The 16523-nt window shown below is 39.5% G+C and overlaps 1 protein-coding gene across 4 annotated transcripts in view; it reads left to right on the top strand.

Moving 5' to 3' along the window:
* The window catches only part of cacna1bb (calcium channel, voltage-dependent, N type, alpha 1B subunit, b), a 439095-nt gene that overhangs the window by 362766 nt on the left and 59806 nt on the right, over positions 1-16523 (top strand). For all 4 annotated transcript variants that reach the window (XM_061980760.2, XM_061980758.2, XM_061980759.2 and 1 more), the window contains exons 34-36: positions 8454-8519; positions 9497-9588; positions 9669-9819. In XM_061980760.2, the coding sequence (XP_061836744.2) occupies positions 8454-8519; positions 9497-9588; positions 9669-9819 (309 nt within the window). The remainder of the gene's footprint in view (positions 1-8453; positions 8520-9496; positions 9589-9668; positions 9820-16523) is intronic.

The following is a 16523-nucleotide window of genomic DNA, read 5'->3' as shown; positions in this document are numbered from 1 at the left end:
TCTATCTATCTATCTATCTATCTATCTATCTATCTATCTATCTATCTATCTATCTATCTATCTATCTATTTATCTATCTATCCATCTATCTAACCCTTCTAACCCTAACCCTAACCCATCCCTAGTGCAAACTATAAAATAGGAACGTTTCGGGTGATCTTCTAAGACTGTGTACAATTAATATCAAGTACAAAAGTGGTACAAACCATCATATTTAAAATGAAGATTTTGCATGTACTTCCTGCATCTTCTCCTCCCAGTATTGTGGGTGTTTTGATGACCAGCATATATTTTGAATATTAATAAAGACCGACTTTATATGGATTGCACGCTTTTCAACGCTCACTTAACAGAGGCAATCCACTTTGCACATGTTTGGTAGATCAGCTTTGCGTGTGCTATCAGGTTTTTTAGTACACGCAAACCTTTAGTAAATCAGACCCTTAGAGTAATCCATGCCTTGGTCTCCAGCAGGTTAGACTACTGCAATGGCTTTCTGACTGGGCTCTCTAAACCAGCTGGAAAGCAGCTGTAGTACATCCAGAATGCTGCTGCTCGAGTCTCGACTTGAACCAGGAAATACGACCCTATTAGTCCAGGGCTTAGGTCACTGCACTGGCTTCCTGTTCCTCAGAGAATAGACTTTAAAACAGCTCTTCTCGAGTACAAGTCTCAAAGTACACGGCGGAAATTTTAGAGCCATATGAACCATGTCTCCTGCTGGTGCCGCGTCAGGACTTCGGTTAAAAATTGTTTTTATTTGTCCCCGGGCGGCTATTAAAATGCACACAGAGCAGTAAATGAACCACAGTGTAGCCATACAAAAAAATGGCCAAATATATAAAATGTCAACAAAGAATAGAGTGTCAAGATGCAAGTTTAAATAAAAAATAAAAAAAAGGTATGAGTGGAAAATGATGGGATTAAACATGGTGAGGCTACATTTAAAATACATGCTGCTATAATCTGGAACATTCTTCCAGAAAATGAGAGACAGGCCTCAATGATGGCAATGTTTAAATCCAGTCTGAAAACACTTCTCTTTATCTGTTGCTATGACAACTAAAAGTTTATATGCACTCTTTGATTTTAATTCAATTGATTCATTGTTTTTATTTATTTATTTTTATTAATCAATCCAACAAAATAATACACAATAGTACCATAATAATCACAATTCCAATTCCAAAACCAAGCAACATTCAGAACAGCAATCAACAGTGCAATTGAGAGGACACACAAACATGACACAAAACAATCCAAAAGTAGTCAAACAAAAATGAATAATATCAACAACAGTATCAATATTAATAAGAATTCCAACATAGATTAGAAATCCCTCATTGACATTATCATCTCAGCCATTTATAAAAAATAAAATAAAAACATTTAAAAAATGAACAATAGTGTCACAGTGGCTTACACTTGCATCACATCTCATAAGCTTGACAACACATAGTGTCCAATATTTTCAAAAAAGATCAAATAAGTCATATTTTATGTTCATTTAATAGTTAAAACAAATGTAAATAATGGATCCCATTTTCCAATATATGCCTCATTATTATCTAAATAAATGCATTTTTTTCTACTGATATCATCTCTATACCAGTCAGTATGAGTTGGACTACCAACATCTATCCATTCTTTTAGTATTACCCTTTTTGTTATGATGCATATTGAAGGAAATGCATTTTTACTCTTTGATGACACGTTACTAAATTGATGCAGATCACCAAGAATACAAGTTTGCAGTGTCATTGGGATGTTTATATTTAGGATTGCGATTGCTTCTTTTGTTCTTTTCAACCATAACTCTTTTATTCTCTGACATTCCCACTAAATAAATGAACAAGAGTTCCCTCAGCTGCCCGACACTTCATACATAATCTGCTATCTACTGCACCCATTTTAAAAAGCTGAGAAGATGTAAAATACAATCTATTCAAGATCTTCTCAATTGATTAATTATGATGGCTGGTAATTTAGCCTTTCATATGAAGTGTGCTATATAAATACATTGCCCTGCTTATATGAAAAAACTAACGCCATACGAAACAAATGTATGCGGACAACAAAACAAATCAAAACGTTTTGGTGTCTGCCGGCTCCAAATTAGCCTCGTAAGTCATCCAGCAGCTCATAAACGGATATGTTAGACCAGTGTTTTTCAACCTTTTTTGAGGCAAGGCACATTTTTTTCATAAAAAGAATACAGAGGCACACCACCAGCAGAAAAGGTTAAAAAATGAAACTCCACCAGGTTGTCGTGCCTTATTTTGAATTTGTTGCTGTTTCCTGTGTGTAGTGCTTTAGTTCCTGTCTTGCGCTGTTATTTTGGTGACCCTTCCTGTTTTGTTGGTGTTCTCCTGTAGCAGCTTCACGCCTTCCTTTGAGTGCTATTGCCTGCACCTGCTTGTTTTCGCAATCAAGACTATTGAAGTTGTGCGTACGCTATCCTTCTTTGATGGGACATTGTTGATTGTCATGTCATGTACGGATGTGCTTTGTGGACGCCGTCTTTGCTCCACACGCTGTAAGTTTTTGCTGTCGTCCAGCATTTTATTTTTGTTGACTTTGTAGCCAGTTCAGTTTTACTTTTGTTTTGCATAGCCGGCCCTATGCATCAGTGCCTTTTCCTAGCGGGACTTGCTTTTTGTTAATTTTTGGTTTAAGCGTTACATACCTTTTTACCTGACGTTGTCTCCTGCTGTGCTCTGCATATTGGGATCACGACAAACCATCCTTGACGAGTTCCGACTTCTACAAAGCAATGAACTACCTGCTGCCACCTACTGATATGGAGTATCACAAGATTACCAAGCTCTACACAGCACAGGCACTAGACAACGGCACATTATTATGATTATTGATTTGTAAAAAATAATTTTTGAACCAATTAGATGAAGTTGCATAATTTCCCACGGCACACCAGACAATATCTCACGGCACACTAGTGTGCCGCGGCACAGTGGTTGAAAATCACTGTGTTAGACTAGGGGTCGGCAACCCAAAACGTTGAAAGAGCCATATTGGACCAATAATACAAAAAACAAATCTGTCTGTAGCCACAAAAATTAAAAGCCTTATACAAGTGTTATAATGAAGGCAACACATGGCGTAAGTGTCTATATTAGCTATATTAGCCGACTATCAAAATGACTATGTGTGGCAGGCTGAAGCAAATCTTCATTGACAGAAATGTTGAAATTTAATATTTATTCTACACATTTTTACAATAGAAACCATTAGTAAATCAGAGGCTGCTCAGAAGGTGAGATAACTCCTGGAAATTACTGGCTTTTAATGGCCAAAGGTATCGATGTGTGTGTTCAAGTTAAAGAAAAACGGCAGACTGTCTTCTTTTAATATACCGTATTTATTACAATCTTTGGCAAGCTAGGTAATGTTTGCTGTGGTCTGGAACAACATGGCACACAAACAACTATCTGATATGTGTCATGAGACATGCAAAACTAAATTATACACAAAGATGATCAAAGTAAAGGATATTAAATGAGCTCAAATATACCTACAAACGAGGCATAATGATGCAATATGTACATACAGCTAGCCTAAATAGCATGTTAGCATTGATTAGCTTGCCGTCATGCACGGACCAAATATGCCTGATTAGCACTCCAACAAGTCAATAACATCAACAAAGCGCACCTCTGTGCATTCACGCACAGCATAAAACTTTTAGTGGACAAAATGAGACCAAAGAAGGAGTGGAAGATTTTACATGTAAACAACTGCGTCACAGTCCATCCACACTATGGTGAGTTCAAGAACCGCCGAAATTAGTAGGACAAAATGATGTTCACCAAATACTCTCATCATTGAAGCATACACACACACACATATTAAATAGTGGGCTTTCTAACAATTGGTAAGGTTTGTGTCATGTTTGTCCTCAAACAAAAAACATACTAAAACAAAAAAAAGTTTCCCCCCCATCTTTTTCCAATTTCAATTATTTTTTTAAAATGCTCCAGGGAGCCACTAGGGCGGCACTAAAGCGCCGCTTGCGGCTTGAGAACCGCGGGTTGCTGACCCTAGTGTTAGACGATATCTTTTTTCTCTTTTTTATTTCTGACAGTCCACATACTGTATGTGTCATGATGTGGAGGTGACGAACCCCAAGATGCAGAGATGACAGGCGGTGTACAAGAAAACATGGTTTTAATGTTCAAAAAAAGGTGAAAACAAAAAGGCGCACAAGGCGAAGGCACATCTTAACGCAGGAAACAAAAGCTAACACTTAGCCTGAACTATGGACATGAAACAAAAAGTCGCTAACTGTGGCATAAATAAACAAAACGTACTTGGCAAGGCACGAGCGGCATGAACTAAGCATGAAATCATCAGCATGAACTATGGTATCTCCAGAAAACAAGCATGAACAGAGCATTGCATGAAACAGGGAGTCCACAGCATACAACAAACAATACTCCAGCACTGACTGGAGGGCAAGGCAGGTTTAAATAATGCCTCTGATTAGTGCTCGGGCAGCAGGTGAGCGGGCGAACACTAATCAGAGGCAGGTGGAAATAATAAGTAACCATGGTAACTAAAACAAACAAGGGTGCACAAAAAACAGGAACTATGAAGTCCAAAACTAACAGAACATAAAACATGATCCAGGACATGGATCATGACAGTATGTTGACATGCACATGAAGGATTGTCTCTTTACCAGGTCTGTCATTGCACCAATGGCCTCCTTCTTGCTACAATGATCGCAGCCACTTGTGCGTAACTGTTCCAGTTTGCAAACGTGCTAAATATAGACGCAAAAACAGCAGCTACGAACACTTTTCAGTTTTGATAAATCACGTTGCAGGTGCTAAATGATTTAATTTGACTCTTCTCCAAGTACTAAGTATTGTGTGTTCTAAAAATCAGCACATTTTCCGCATATTCATGACAAACACGCTAAATGGATTGCACTCAGTATTTTATCAATTTAAGAGGTGCAGTTCAGAGTTTAGTAGGCCATTGTTTGCGTGTAATCAAGTTTGCACATGTTTTAAAACAGGCAAACTATACTCTGCTGCAGGGGTCACCAACGCGGTGCCCGCGGGCACCAGGTCGCCCGTAAGGACCAGATGAGTCGCCCGCTGGCCTGTTCTAAACATAGCTCAAATAGCAGCACTTACCAGTGAGCTGCCTCTATTTTTTAAATTGCATTTATTTACTAGCAAGCTGGTCTCGCTTTGCTCGACATTTTTAATTCTAAGAGAGACAAAACTCAAATAGAATTTGAAAATCCAAGAAAATATTTTAAAGACTTGGTCTTCACTTGTTTAAATAAATTCATTTATTTTTTTACTTTGCTTCCTATAACTTTCAGAAAGACAATTTTAGAGAAAAAATACAATATATAAAATATAAAAATAATTTTAGGATTTTTAAACACATATACCTTTTTACCTTTTAAATTCCTTCCTCTTCTTTCCTGACAATTTAAATTAATGTTCAAGTAAATTTATTTTTTTTATTGTAAAGAATAATAAATACATTTTAATTTAATTCTTAATTTTAGCTTCTGTTTTTTCGACAAAGAATATTTGTGAAATATTTCTTCAAACTTATTATGATTAAAATTCAAAACAATTATTCTGGGAAATCTAGAAAATCTGTAGAATCAAACTTAAATCTTATTTCAAAGTGTTTTGAATTTCTTTTAAAACATTTTTTCTGGAAAATCTAGAAGAAATAATGATTTGTCTTTGTTAGAAATATAGCTTGGTCCAATTTGTTATATATTCTAACAAAGTGCAGATTGGATTTTAACCTATTAAAACATGTCATCAAAATTCTAAAATTAATCTTAATCAGGAAAAATTACTAATGATGTTCCGTAAATTATTTTTTAAATTTTTTCCAAAAGATTTGAATTAGCTAGTTTTTCTCTTCTTTTTTTCGGTTTAATTTTGAATTTTAAATTTTAAAGAGTCGAAATTGAAGATAAACTATGTTTCAAAATTTAATTTTCATTTTTTTTCGTGTTTTCTCCTCTTTTAAACCGTTCAATTAAGTGTTTTATTCATCATTTATTCTCTACAGAAAACCTACAACACACTAGTTAACAGCACGCAATGCCAGGCTTCCCACTAACTGACAAAGAAACAGATAACAGATTTGGTGTCCAGTTCAAAGTGTGACATGATTTATTTAAAAATTTGAGAGTTGACTTTTGTATTTTACATGAGTTATTATTTGTACAAACATGGTGCAAAGTAATTCATGATTTGTTAAAAAATGTTAGTGGCTAGCTAGTTAAAATGGGATATTGTGATTTCACAAGACTGTCTTAGAAGTGATCATTTGAAAATGTTCAATTTGAAAAATGTGCACTTAGAGAAAATATAAAAATAAAGTGTTGCATATTGATATTTATCTGTTTCTGTATACAAACCCCGTTTCCATATGAGTTGGGAAATTGTGTTAGATGTAAATATAAACGGAATACAATGATTTGCAAATCCTTTTCAACCCATATTCAATTGAATGCATTACAAAGACAACATATTTGATGTTCAAACTCATAAACTTTTTTTTTTTTTTTGCAAATAATCATTAACTTAGAATTTCATGGCTGCGACACGTGCCAAAGTAGTTGGGAAAGGGCATGTTCACCACTGTGTTACATGGCCTTTCCTTTTAACAACACTCAGTAAACGTTTGGGAACTGAGGAGACACATTTTTTAAGCTTCTCAGGTGGAATTCTTTCCCATTCTTGCTTGATGTACAGCTTAAGTTGTTCAACAGTCCGGGGGTCTCCGTTGTGGTATTTTAGGCTTCATAATGGGCCACACATTTTCAATGGGAGACAGGTCTGGACTACAGGCAGGCCAGTCTAGTACCCACACTCTTTTACTATGAAGCCACGTTGATGTAACACGTATCTTGGCATTGTCTTGCTGAAATAAGCAGGGGCGTCCATGGTAACGTTGCTTGGATGGCAACATATGTTGCTCCAAAACCTGTATGTACCTTTCAGCATTAATGGCGCCTTCACAGATGTATAAGTTACCCATGCCTTGGGCACTAATACACCCCCATACCATCACAGATGCTGGCTTTTCAACTTTGCACCTATAACAATCCGGATGGTTCTTTTCCTCTTTGGTCCGGAGGACACGACGTCCACAGTTTCCAAAAACAATTTGAAGTGGACTCGTCAGACCACAGAACACTTTTCCACTTTGTATCAGTCCATCTTAGATGAGCTCAGGCCCAGCGAAGACGACGGCGTTTCTGGGTGTTGTTGATAAACGGTTTTCGCCTTGCATAGGAGAGTTTTAACTTACAGATGTAGCGACCAACTGTAGTTACTGACAGTGGGTTCCTGAAGTGTTCCTGAGCCCATGTGGTGATATCCTTTACACACTGATGTCGCTTGTTGATGCAGTACAGCCTGAGGGATCGAAGGTCACGGGCTTAGCTGCTTACGTGCAGTGATTTCTCCAGATTCTCTGAATCCTTTGATGATATTACGGACCGTAGATGGTGAAATCCCTAAATTCCTTGCAATAGCTAGTTGATAAAGGTTTTTGTTAAACTGTTCAACAATTTGCTCAGGCATTTGTTGACAAAGTGGTGACCCTCGCCCCATCCTTGTTTGTGAATGACTGAGCATTTCATGGAATCTACTTTTATACCCAATCATGGCACCCACCTGTTCCCAATTTGCCTGTTCACCTGTGGGATGTTCCAAATAAGTGTTTGATGAGCATTCCTCAACTTTATCAGTATTTATTGCCACCTTTCCCAACTTCTTTGTCACGTGTTGCTGGCATCAAATTCTAAATTTAATGATTATTTGCAACAGAAAAAATATTTATCAGTTTGAACATCAAATATGCTGTCTTTGTAGCATATTCAACTGAATATGGGTTGAAAAGGATTTGCAAATCATTGTATTCCGTTTATATTTACATCTAACACAATTTCCCAATTCATATGGAAACGGGGTTTGTATATTTATTGTGAGAAATCATTAAGATGATCAGTGTTTCCACAAAGATAAATATAATTAATTATTAATAATAACATAGAGTTAAAGGTAAATTGAGCAAATTGGCTTTTTCTGGCAATTTATTTAAGTGTGTATCAAACTTGTAGCCCTTCGCATTAATCAGTACCCAAGAAGTAGCTCTTGGTTTCAAAAAGGTTGGTGACCCCTGCTCTACTGTATGTGATTCCAAACATTTAGGTTTGTTTTTGTGCCAAAATATATAGATAACTTAATATCCATCCATCCATTTTCTACCGCTTGTCCCTCTTGGGGTCACGGGGGTGGCTGGAGCCTATCCCAGCTGCATTCGGGCGGAAGGCGGGGTGCACCCTGGACAAGTCGCCACCTCGTGGCAGACAACTCAATACTTGATGTGTGAAAAGAAGACTGCATGCATTTGTAAAATAAATGTGTTTGTGTTTCTAGGCCCTTCCATACGTTTGCCTGCTCATCGCAATGCTCTTCTTCATCTATGCCATCATTGGAATGCAGGTGAGTTGTATGGAATGGTAATTAAGGATACATTCCCGTAGTATAGTTTTGGATACAATTCAAGCCAAGGGTTTTTTGGATTGTAATGTTTTTAGACCAGGGGTGTCAAACGTACGGCCCGGGGGCCGGGTCAGCCCCGCGAACAGTGTTTTATCCGGCCCGCGGGATGAGTTTGCTAAGTATAGAAATTTAACTTAACTTAATAGCTAACCTGAAATTTTTGAATGAAAGAAACCGCTGTTCAAAATGTGTCCACTGGATGTCGCAATAGCAATTCTTTGTATCTTTGTAGATGATGCTACATATGTACAAAATAAACCACATGTTAGTGCACCAGTTCAGGAAAATGAGCAAATTACATAAATAACTGTGGAGGGGCGCGTGGCCTGAAGGGCCTGCAGCGAAGCGGGGTGTGCCAGGATCGGCCTCGAAGTCAGCTACAAGTGATTAGATAACAAGGCCCCGGTGGGCCATCTACGCACCTGTCTGTGACTTCGAGGCCGATCCTGGCACACCCCGCTTCGCTGGAGGCCCGCAGGCCACGCCCCCCTCCACAATAACATACTGTAATATGATTTTGATATCATTTTTTGATCTTGGTAGATTGAAAATTAACATATGTTGACTGATTAACATTATCACATAATTCATTCAGAAAGTATAAATAACGACAAATAAAGGTAGAAAACTATTAACCGCAGCATGTAAGTGTAAAAAAAAACATCAACAACATTATGATTTGTACAATTTCAGAATATGCTTGTTCTATTTTTTTAAACTAAGAACACAATCTGAAGTTGTCTTTATTTTTATTTTTATCCATCTAAAATGAGTTTGACACCCCTGTTTTTGACCTTTTAGTTAAAATTATCGTCAGTGAGATGGTGTTTTGAAGAGCTCCACTACATCACAATAGTTACATTAAGCTCTTGACTGAAGCAACTTTACGTGTTTTATATGGTTCAATCTCGCTGTAGGTTTTTGGTAACATTGAGCTGAACGAGGAGACCGCTATAAATCACCACAACAACTTCCAGACCTTTTTCCAGGCTTTAACGCTTCTTTTCAGGTGAACAAACTTCCATGTTGCTCACGTTCAGCGTGTGCGTGCGCTCCATTTACGTTTCTGTCGTTGTGTGTATATTGCAGGAGTGCCACAGGTGAAGCCTGGCATGAGATCATGCTCGCTTGTCTCAGTAATCGGTCGTGTGATAAACTCTCAGGAAATACAGGGAAGGAGTGCGGAAGTGACTTTGCCTACTTCTACTTTGTCTCCTTCATTTTCCTTTGCTCCTTCTTGGTCAGTACTGCTCTTTGGACACTCTAATTCTGTATTTCTATGCACAATTTACAACCATAACCAGACAAGTGGTACAGTGGAACCTGCTTAGGTTGACAACCCGCCTACAGTATGTCAACAACCCGTCTAATTTGACAAACCGTCTCAAGTCGACAAGCCACATGTGTCGACAACCCATCTAAGTCAACTAAAGTCTTAAGTCGACAACTCACCTTATATTGACAACTCGTCTACGTTGAGGTGAAATTCAAACAATTAGAATAACCTACAAAGTTTGTTTATTCCAGCAATTAGATTTACAAGGTGGAACTAATGTGACATAGGCTCTGCGGAGGGAGATGTAGCCAGCGCTGCCTGCAGGAGCAAAAGTCACCGCCTCTGTCCATGGTGCTGAGGACAGAGCACCATCAGACGGGGGGCGTGGCAGTGCTGACGGCGAGACACAGCTGGCAGGTGATTAGATTTCACAGGTGGTACGTGTTAATCTAATCATCTGTTGTCTTTAACAGTAAGCGGCCGGGAGCAGGGGGGGAGAGAGGATACGGACGTGACTGAAATGTCACGTTCTACTAGGAGGGAAAACTTTTGTTGACAACATTATCATTAATAACCTTGTTAAACCTGCACGCTCGATTCCGGTGCCGTGTCTGACAGTGGGACCGCTAGGAAAGCGACTTCCACAGGCTCATAACTGCAACTCAAGATATTTCAAGCCGTCTTTTGATATAATTTGGATTATTATGGTTTACAGTTTATAAAACCTCAAATTGAAAATCTTACAAAAGTTGGGTTTCTTGAAAACTCTAAGCCATGATCATTAAAATTATAACAATAAAGGCTTGATATATTTCTGTTATGTCTCGGCAAGAATGAGGACTCAGTTGCAGACGGGGAACGATTGACGCAGGCTTTTATTCTGCAGTTTCTATGAACTCTCTTCAGACAGAGTGAATAAACAAATGGCTATAGACTCCAGACTCGATACACTAGATTATCAATCAAAAGAAACCTAGAACAGGACGCAAAACAACAGAAAATCACTCCTGAGGGAAGAAAAATGGCGATAGCAAAATCTACACCAGGGGTAGGGAACCTATGGCTCTCGAGCCAGATGTGGCTCTTTTGATGACTGCATCTGGCTCTCAGATAAATCTTAGCTGACATTGCTTAACACGATAAGTGATGAATAATTCCGCTGGTAATCACAGTGTTAAAAAAAACGTTCAAAATATAAAACATTCTCATGCATTTGAATCCATCCATCCGTTTGTCTACCGCACCTGTTCAAGAAGTCGCATTAATGGTAAGAAGTAGAGATGCTTTAAAATGTAATATCAGAAATTATCGGTATCGGTTTCATAATTATTGGTATTGGTTTGAAAAAGTAAAATTTATGACTTTTTAAAACGCCGCTGTGTACACGGACGTAGGGAGAAGTACGGAGCGCCAATAATCCTTAAAAGACACTTCCTTTGCGTGCCGGCCCAGTCACATAATATCTATGACTTTTCACAGTCACAAGTGAATGCAAATCATACTTGGTCAACAGCCATACAGGTTACACTGAGGTTGGCCGTATAAACAACTTTAACACTTACAAATATGCGCCACACTGTAAACCCACACCAAACAAGAATGACAAACACATTTCGGGAGAACATCCGCACCGTAACACAACATAAACACAACAGAACAAATACCCAGAACCCCTTGCAGCACTAACTCTTCCGGGACACTACAATATACACCCCCGCTACCCATTTCCCCCCACCTCAACCCCGCCCACCTCAACCTCCTCATGCTCTCTCAGGGAGAGCATGTTCCAAATTCCAAGCTGCTGTTTTGAGGCATGTTAAAAAAAAATGATGCACTTTGTTGGTATTTTTTTCCATGACTTGAGTTGATTTATTTTGGAAAACCTTGTTACATTGTTTAATGCATCCAGCGGGGCATCACAACAAAATTAGGCATACTAATGTGTTAATTCCACGACTGTATATATCGGTATCGGTTGATATCGGTATCGGTAATTAAGAGTTGGACAATATCGGAATATCGGATACCGGTAAAAAAGCCATTATCGGACATCTCTAGTAATTGTTATTGGTTAGCTTCAGAATAACAATGTTATTAAAAAGAATAAGAGATGTAATATACTCTAAAAATGTTGGTCTTACTTAAAAAATGCAGTCATTTAGTTGTATTCAGTGTTAAAACATATTATATGGCTCTCACGGAAATACATTTTAAAATTATTTGGCTTTCATGGCTTTCTCAGCAAAAAAGGTTCCCGACCCCTGATCTCCACTGATCTAATAACAAAAAAACAACAATCTATGATTAGCTACTCCAAAAGAAAATCACTCACGAAGAGGACACAACAAGCTATCAATAGAAACTACACTATAAAGACCTAAGAAAACTACAAATTAAAGTGCTCCAAGAGGAGAGAAAAAAGAAGGCAGATCACTATGAAATTAGCTCAAAAAAACTGACCACTTTAACAAATCAAAATCACCCTTCTTCAGAGGGTACAAATAATTCAAGGAATAAAGCAAGGCAATACCTAGCGACGTGGACAAGACTGGAAGACGGCTGGAGGTACACGACGAGACAATATACTCTGGCAACAAGACAGGGGAAGACGAGGACTATATACACATGAGGGAGGGTGACACAGGTGGGCATAATCAGGCAATCAGGAGAGACATCAGACCGGTGACACAGGAGAAAGGGCAAGTGGCCAGAAACGGAAGGAGGATTAGACTTTCAACATAAAACCGGAAGTTCGCCAGACAACCCCAAAATAGGACTTCCCTCACCGCGGTGTGACATATTCACTATGAATATAACGAGTTTATATCACATATTAGTTTTACATTTTAAGTTGAATTTCTGACATGAATGAACTTTTGCACGATATTAAAAAATGTTGAGTTTCACCTGTATGTCAACAATCTGTCTAAGTCGACAACCCATCAAAATTGACAATCGGGCAATGTCGACATCCTGTCTATGTAGACAATCCATGCAAATGAGAACGACCTGGTGTGCCTGAACAAAAGACGGTCAGGTAATCAGGCAAACCCGTTTCACGGCCATCAACCTGTCAGCACACTGCTACCCCAAACAAAATCCTCTAATCTCGACCCTCTAATCACAATATATGAAACCAGCGCTTAAACTAAATCCCTAATTGAAATAAATTTGCCAAATATGACAGCCAGTTCCACCTGGCTAAACAAGAACTAAGAGACAAAAAAAACACCACCACCAAGGATTGTTAGTGAGCGAGCTGAGCAGAGAGAGCAGCGAGCTCAACTAAAGGCTAGCAGACCACCAATCCCATCAATCTTTCTAGCCAATGTTCAGTCTGTGGACGACAAAATGCACATTTTATACTTGAGACTGTGTGCTTCAAGGGAGATGAGGAACTGTTATGCGATTTGTCTGACGGAAACATGGCTTAAGGACAGCATGCCTGACTTAGCTTTCCAAACTGACGGACTACCGCTTTTCCGGAGTGACCAAGACTTCCAATCAGGGAAAAAACGCGGTGGTCTCTGTTTTTATGTCAACAAAGGATGGTGTACAAAATGTTGACTTATAGGAAGCTACTGCTCCAAAAAATATAGCATTTGACTATCTGCCTCTTGAGTTCACAGCTGTGTCCGTGACCATTGTGTACATCCCACTGGGTGCCAATGCTAACTGGAGCTACATTAAACCATTAGCTCTCTGAATAATTAGCACCCAGTGGCATTTCATGTGGTTGCAGGTGACTTTAACCACGTAAAACTGACGGACACCCTTCCTAGATTCCAACAGATTGTCACCATTCCAACACGTGAGAATAACTCACTGGACGTTGTGTACACCAAGATACGCGGAGCATACAGAGCCCTCTTCTTTGACCACAACTCCACTGTGTTTGTCCCTGCAAGCAGCCCTCACTCTGAAAGAACTGGTCATTAACCTCCATCTGTGTCACTGAATCCTCACCAGTATGCCTACAGTGGCCCACTCAGCCTTCACCCTCCTACATCAACCTGTTCTTCCTGGACTCCACCTGCGCCTTCAACACCATCATCCCATAGACCCTGATGAACAACAGGACATGTTAAGGCTGAGTCCCTAACGGGGGGACTGGGTCCTGGACTTTCTGAACAACAAACGACAGAGTGTCAGGATCCACAACACTGTCTCCTCTTCCATCTCCTTAGCACTGACTCCCCCGAAAGGATGTCTGCTGAGCCCCTTCTTCTTTCTACTACTGACTAATGACTGCACTGCTAAACACACCAGCTCTTTTATTTTGAAGTTAGCGGACGACACAGCAGTAGTGGGACGCATCCCAGACAATGATGAGTCCGAGTACAAAGAGGAGGTAGAACATCTGGTGGATTGGTACAAAAGCAGCAAACTTTGCATCAATGAAAAAGATACCAAGTTAACGGTGGTGGAAGGTCATAAATCACCTTCCTCTCTGCACATCTGAGAAGCAGATGTGGAAATGGTCTCCAGCTTCAGATATCTTGGGGTTCATCCATCAAGGGACCGTACTTGGAGCCACAACACTTCCTGTCTGCTCAATAAGGCACACTATTGTCTCTACTTCCTCAGGAGGCTGTGGTGTGCTGGACTGGGGAGCTCCATCTTCAGGAGCTTCAACAGATGTGTGGTGGAGCGCACCCTCAGCACCAGCATAACGGTGTGGCACAGAGCCTGCACGGCTGAAGAAAGGAAGGCACTGCAGAGGGTGTTGAAAGCTGCTCAGAAGACGGTGGAGAGTTTCCTTCCCACCACCACAGTCATCTTCATCAGCAGATGCATTAAGAGGTCTCTCTGCATCACCAAGGATCCCAAGCACCCTGCACACGCTCTCTTTAAATCCCTCACTTTAGGCAGGAGGCTGCAGAGCATCCAGAGAAAATCCACCAGACTGAGAACAGTTCCTTTCGACTGTTAGATTGAGAAACTCCAATTGGTGCTCTGTTCCAATCCCCCACCCCTATCCCTGCATGAGGAACACTTAACTTACTTATGAGTAACAATTGTTCTTCGATGTTATTGTTTCTATATTGGGACGGCGTGGCGCAGTGGAAGAATGGCCGTGCGCGACCCGAGGGTCCCTGGTTCAATCCCCACCTAGTACCAACCTCGTCATGTCCGTTGTGTCCTGAGCAAGACACTTCACCCTTGCTCCTGATGGGTGCTGGTTAGCGCCTTGCATGGCAGCTCCCTCCATCAGTGTGTGAATGTGTGTGTGAATGGGTAAATGTGGAAGTAGTGTCAAAGCGTTTTGAGTACCTTGAAGGTAGAAAAGCGCTATACAAGTACAACCCATTTATCATTTATTTATATTCTATTTGCATTACAAGATAACAACTAATTTTTTTAAATTCTGTTCTATTTTATAATTATTCCTAATTACCTATGCTCTTCTCAACCTACTCTATGTATATTGTATTTATTGTATTATTATGTACATACCATTGTTCTTGTGATACTCATTGGGCTAAATCTGGGACCCCATGTACTCGATTTCATGCCATGTCATATCTATCATGTATGCTGTTATGACAATAAAGTTCCTTGAATCCTTGAATAAGGAACAATGAAAACTGAAAAATCTAATACAAAATATGCACAATTTGAGAAATATGATGTCAACAAACGGTGTTAGCTTCAAAATCCCTTATTATAGCCCTTTATTTTAAATTGTTATGACAGTTGTCAATCGCTCTTTTTTGTTTTCCATTTTGGTAATATTGATGACCGCTTAAGTCAACTTGAGTCAGCCAGTTCAGACATAAACAGGTTCCACTGTATTCAAGTACAAAACCCAAAACCAATGAAGTTGGCACATTGTGTAAATGGTAAATAAAAACAGAATACAATGATTTGCAAATCATTTTCAACCTATATTCAATTGAATAGACTGCAAAGACAAGATATTTAATGTTCAAACTGAGAAACTTAATTTTTTTTGCAAATAATCAGTAACTTAGAATTGAATGGCAGCAACACATTGCAAAAAAGTTGGCACAGGGGCATTTTTACCACTGTGTTACATGGCCTTTCCTTTTAACAACACTCAGTTAACAGTTGGGAACTGAGGAGACCCATTTTTGAAGCTCTTCAGGTGGAATTATTTCCCATTCTTGCTTGATGTACAGCTTAAGTTGTTCAACAGTCTCCGTTGTGGTATTTTAGGCTTCATATTGCACCTGTGTTGCTCCAAAACCTGTATGTACCTTTCAGCATTAATGGTGCCTTCACAGATGTGTAAGTTACCCATGCCTTGGGCACTAATACACCCCCATACCATCACAGATGCTGGCTTTTGAACTTTGCGCCTCGAACAGTCCGGATGGTTCTTTTCCATTGGTCCGGAGGACACAACGTCCACAGTTTCCCCCAAAAAATTGAAATCTGGACTCATCATGCCGTTTCAGACTCGTTTCTGGGTTTTCTTGATAAATGGCTTTCGCTTTGCATAGTAGAGTTTTAACTTGCACTTACAGATGTAGCGAAGAACTGTAGTTACTGACAGCGGTTTTCTGAACTGTTCCTGAGCCCATGTGGTGATATCCTTTACACACTGATGTCGCTTCTTAATGCAGCACCGCCCGAGGGATCCAAGGTCAGGGGCATTGCCGCTTACGTGCAGCGATTTCTCAAGATTCTCTGAACCTTTTGAT

The sequence above is a fragment of the Nerophis lumbriciformis genome, linkage group LG20 (genome assembly GCF_033978685.3).
Source record: "Nerophis lumbriciformis linkage group LG20, RoL_Nlum_v2.1, whole genome shotgun sequence".
NCBI classification, from domain to species: Eukaryota; Metazoa; Chordata; class Actinopteri; order Syngnathiformes; family Syngnathidae; genus Nerophis; species Nerophis lumbriciformis.
This window is presented reverse-complemented; position numbering and strand designations above follow the sequence as displayed.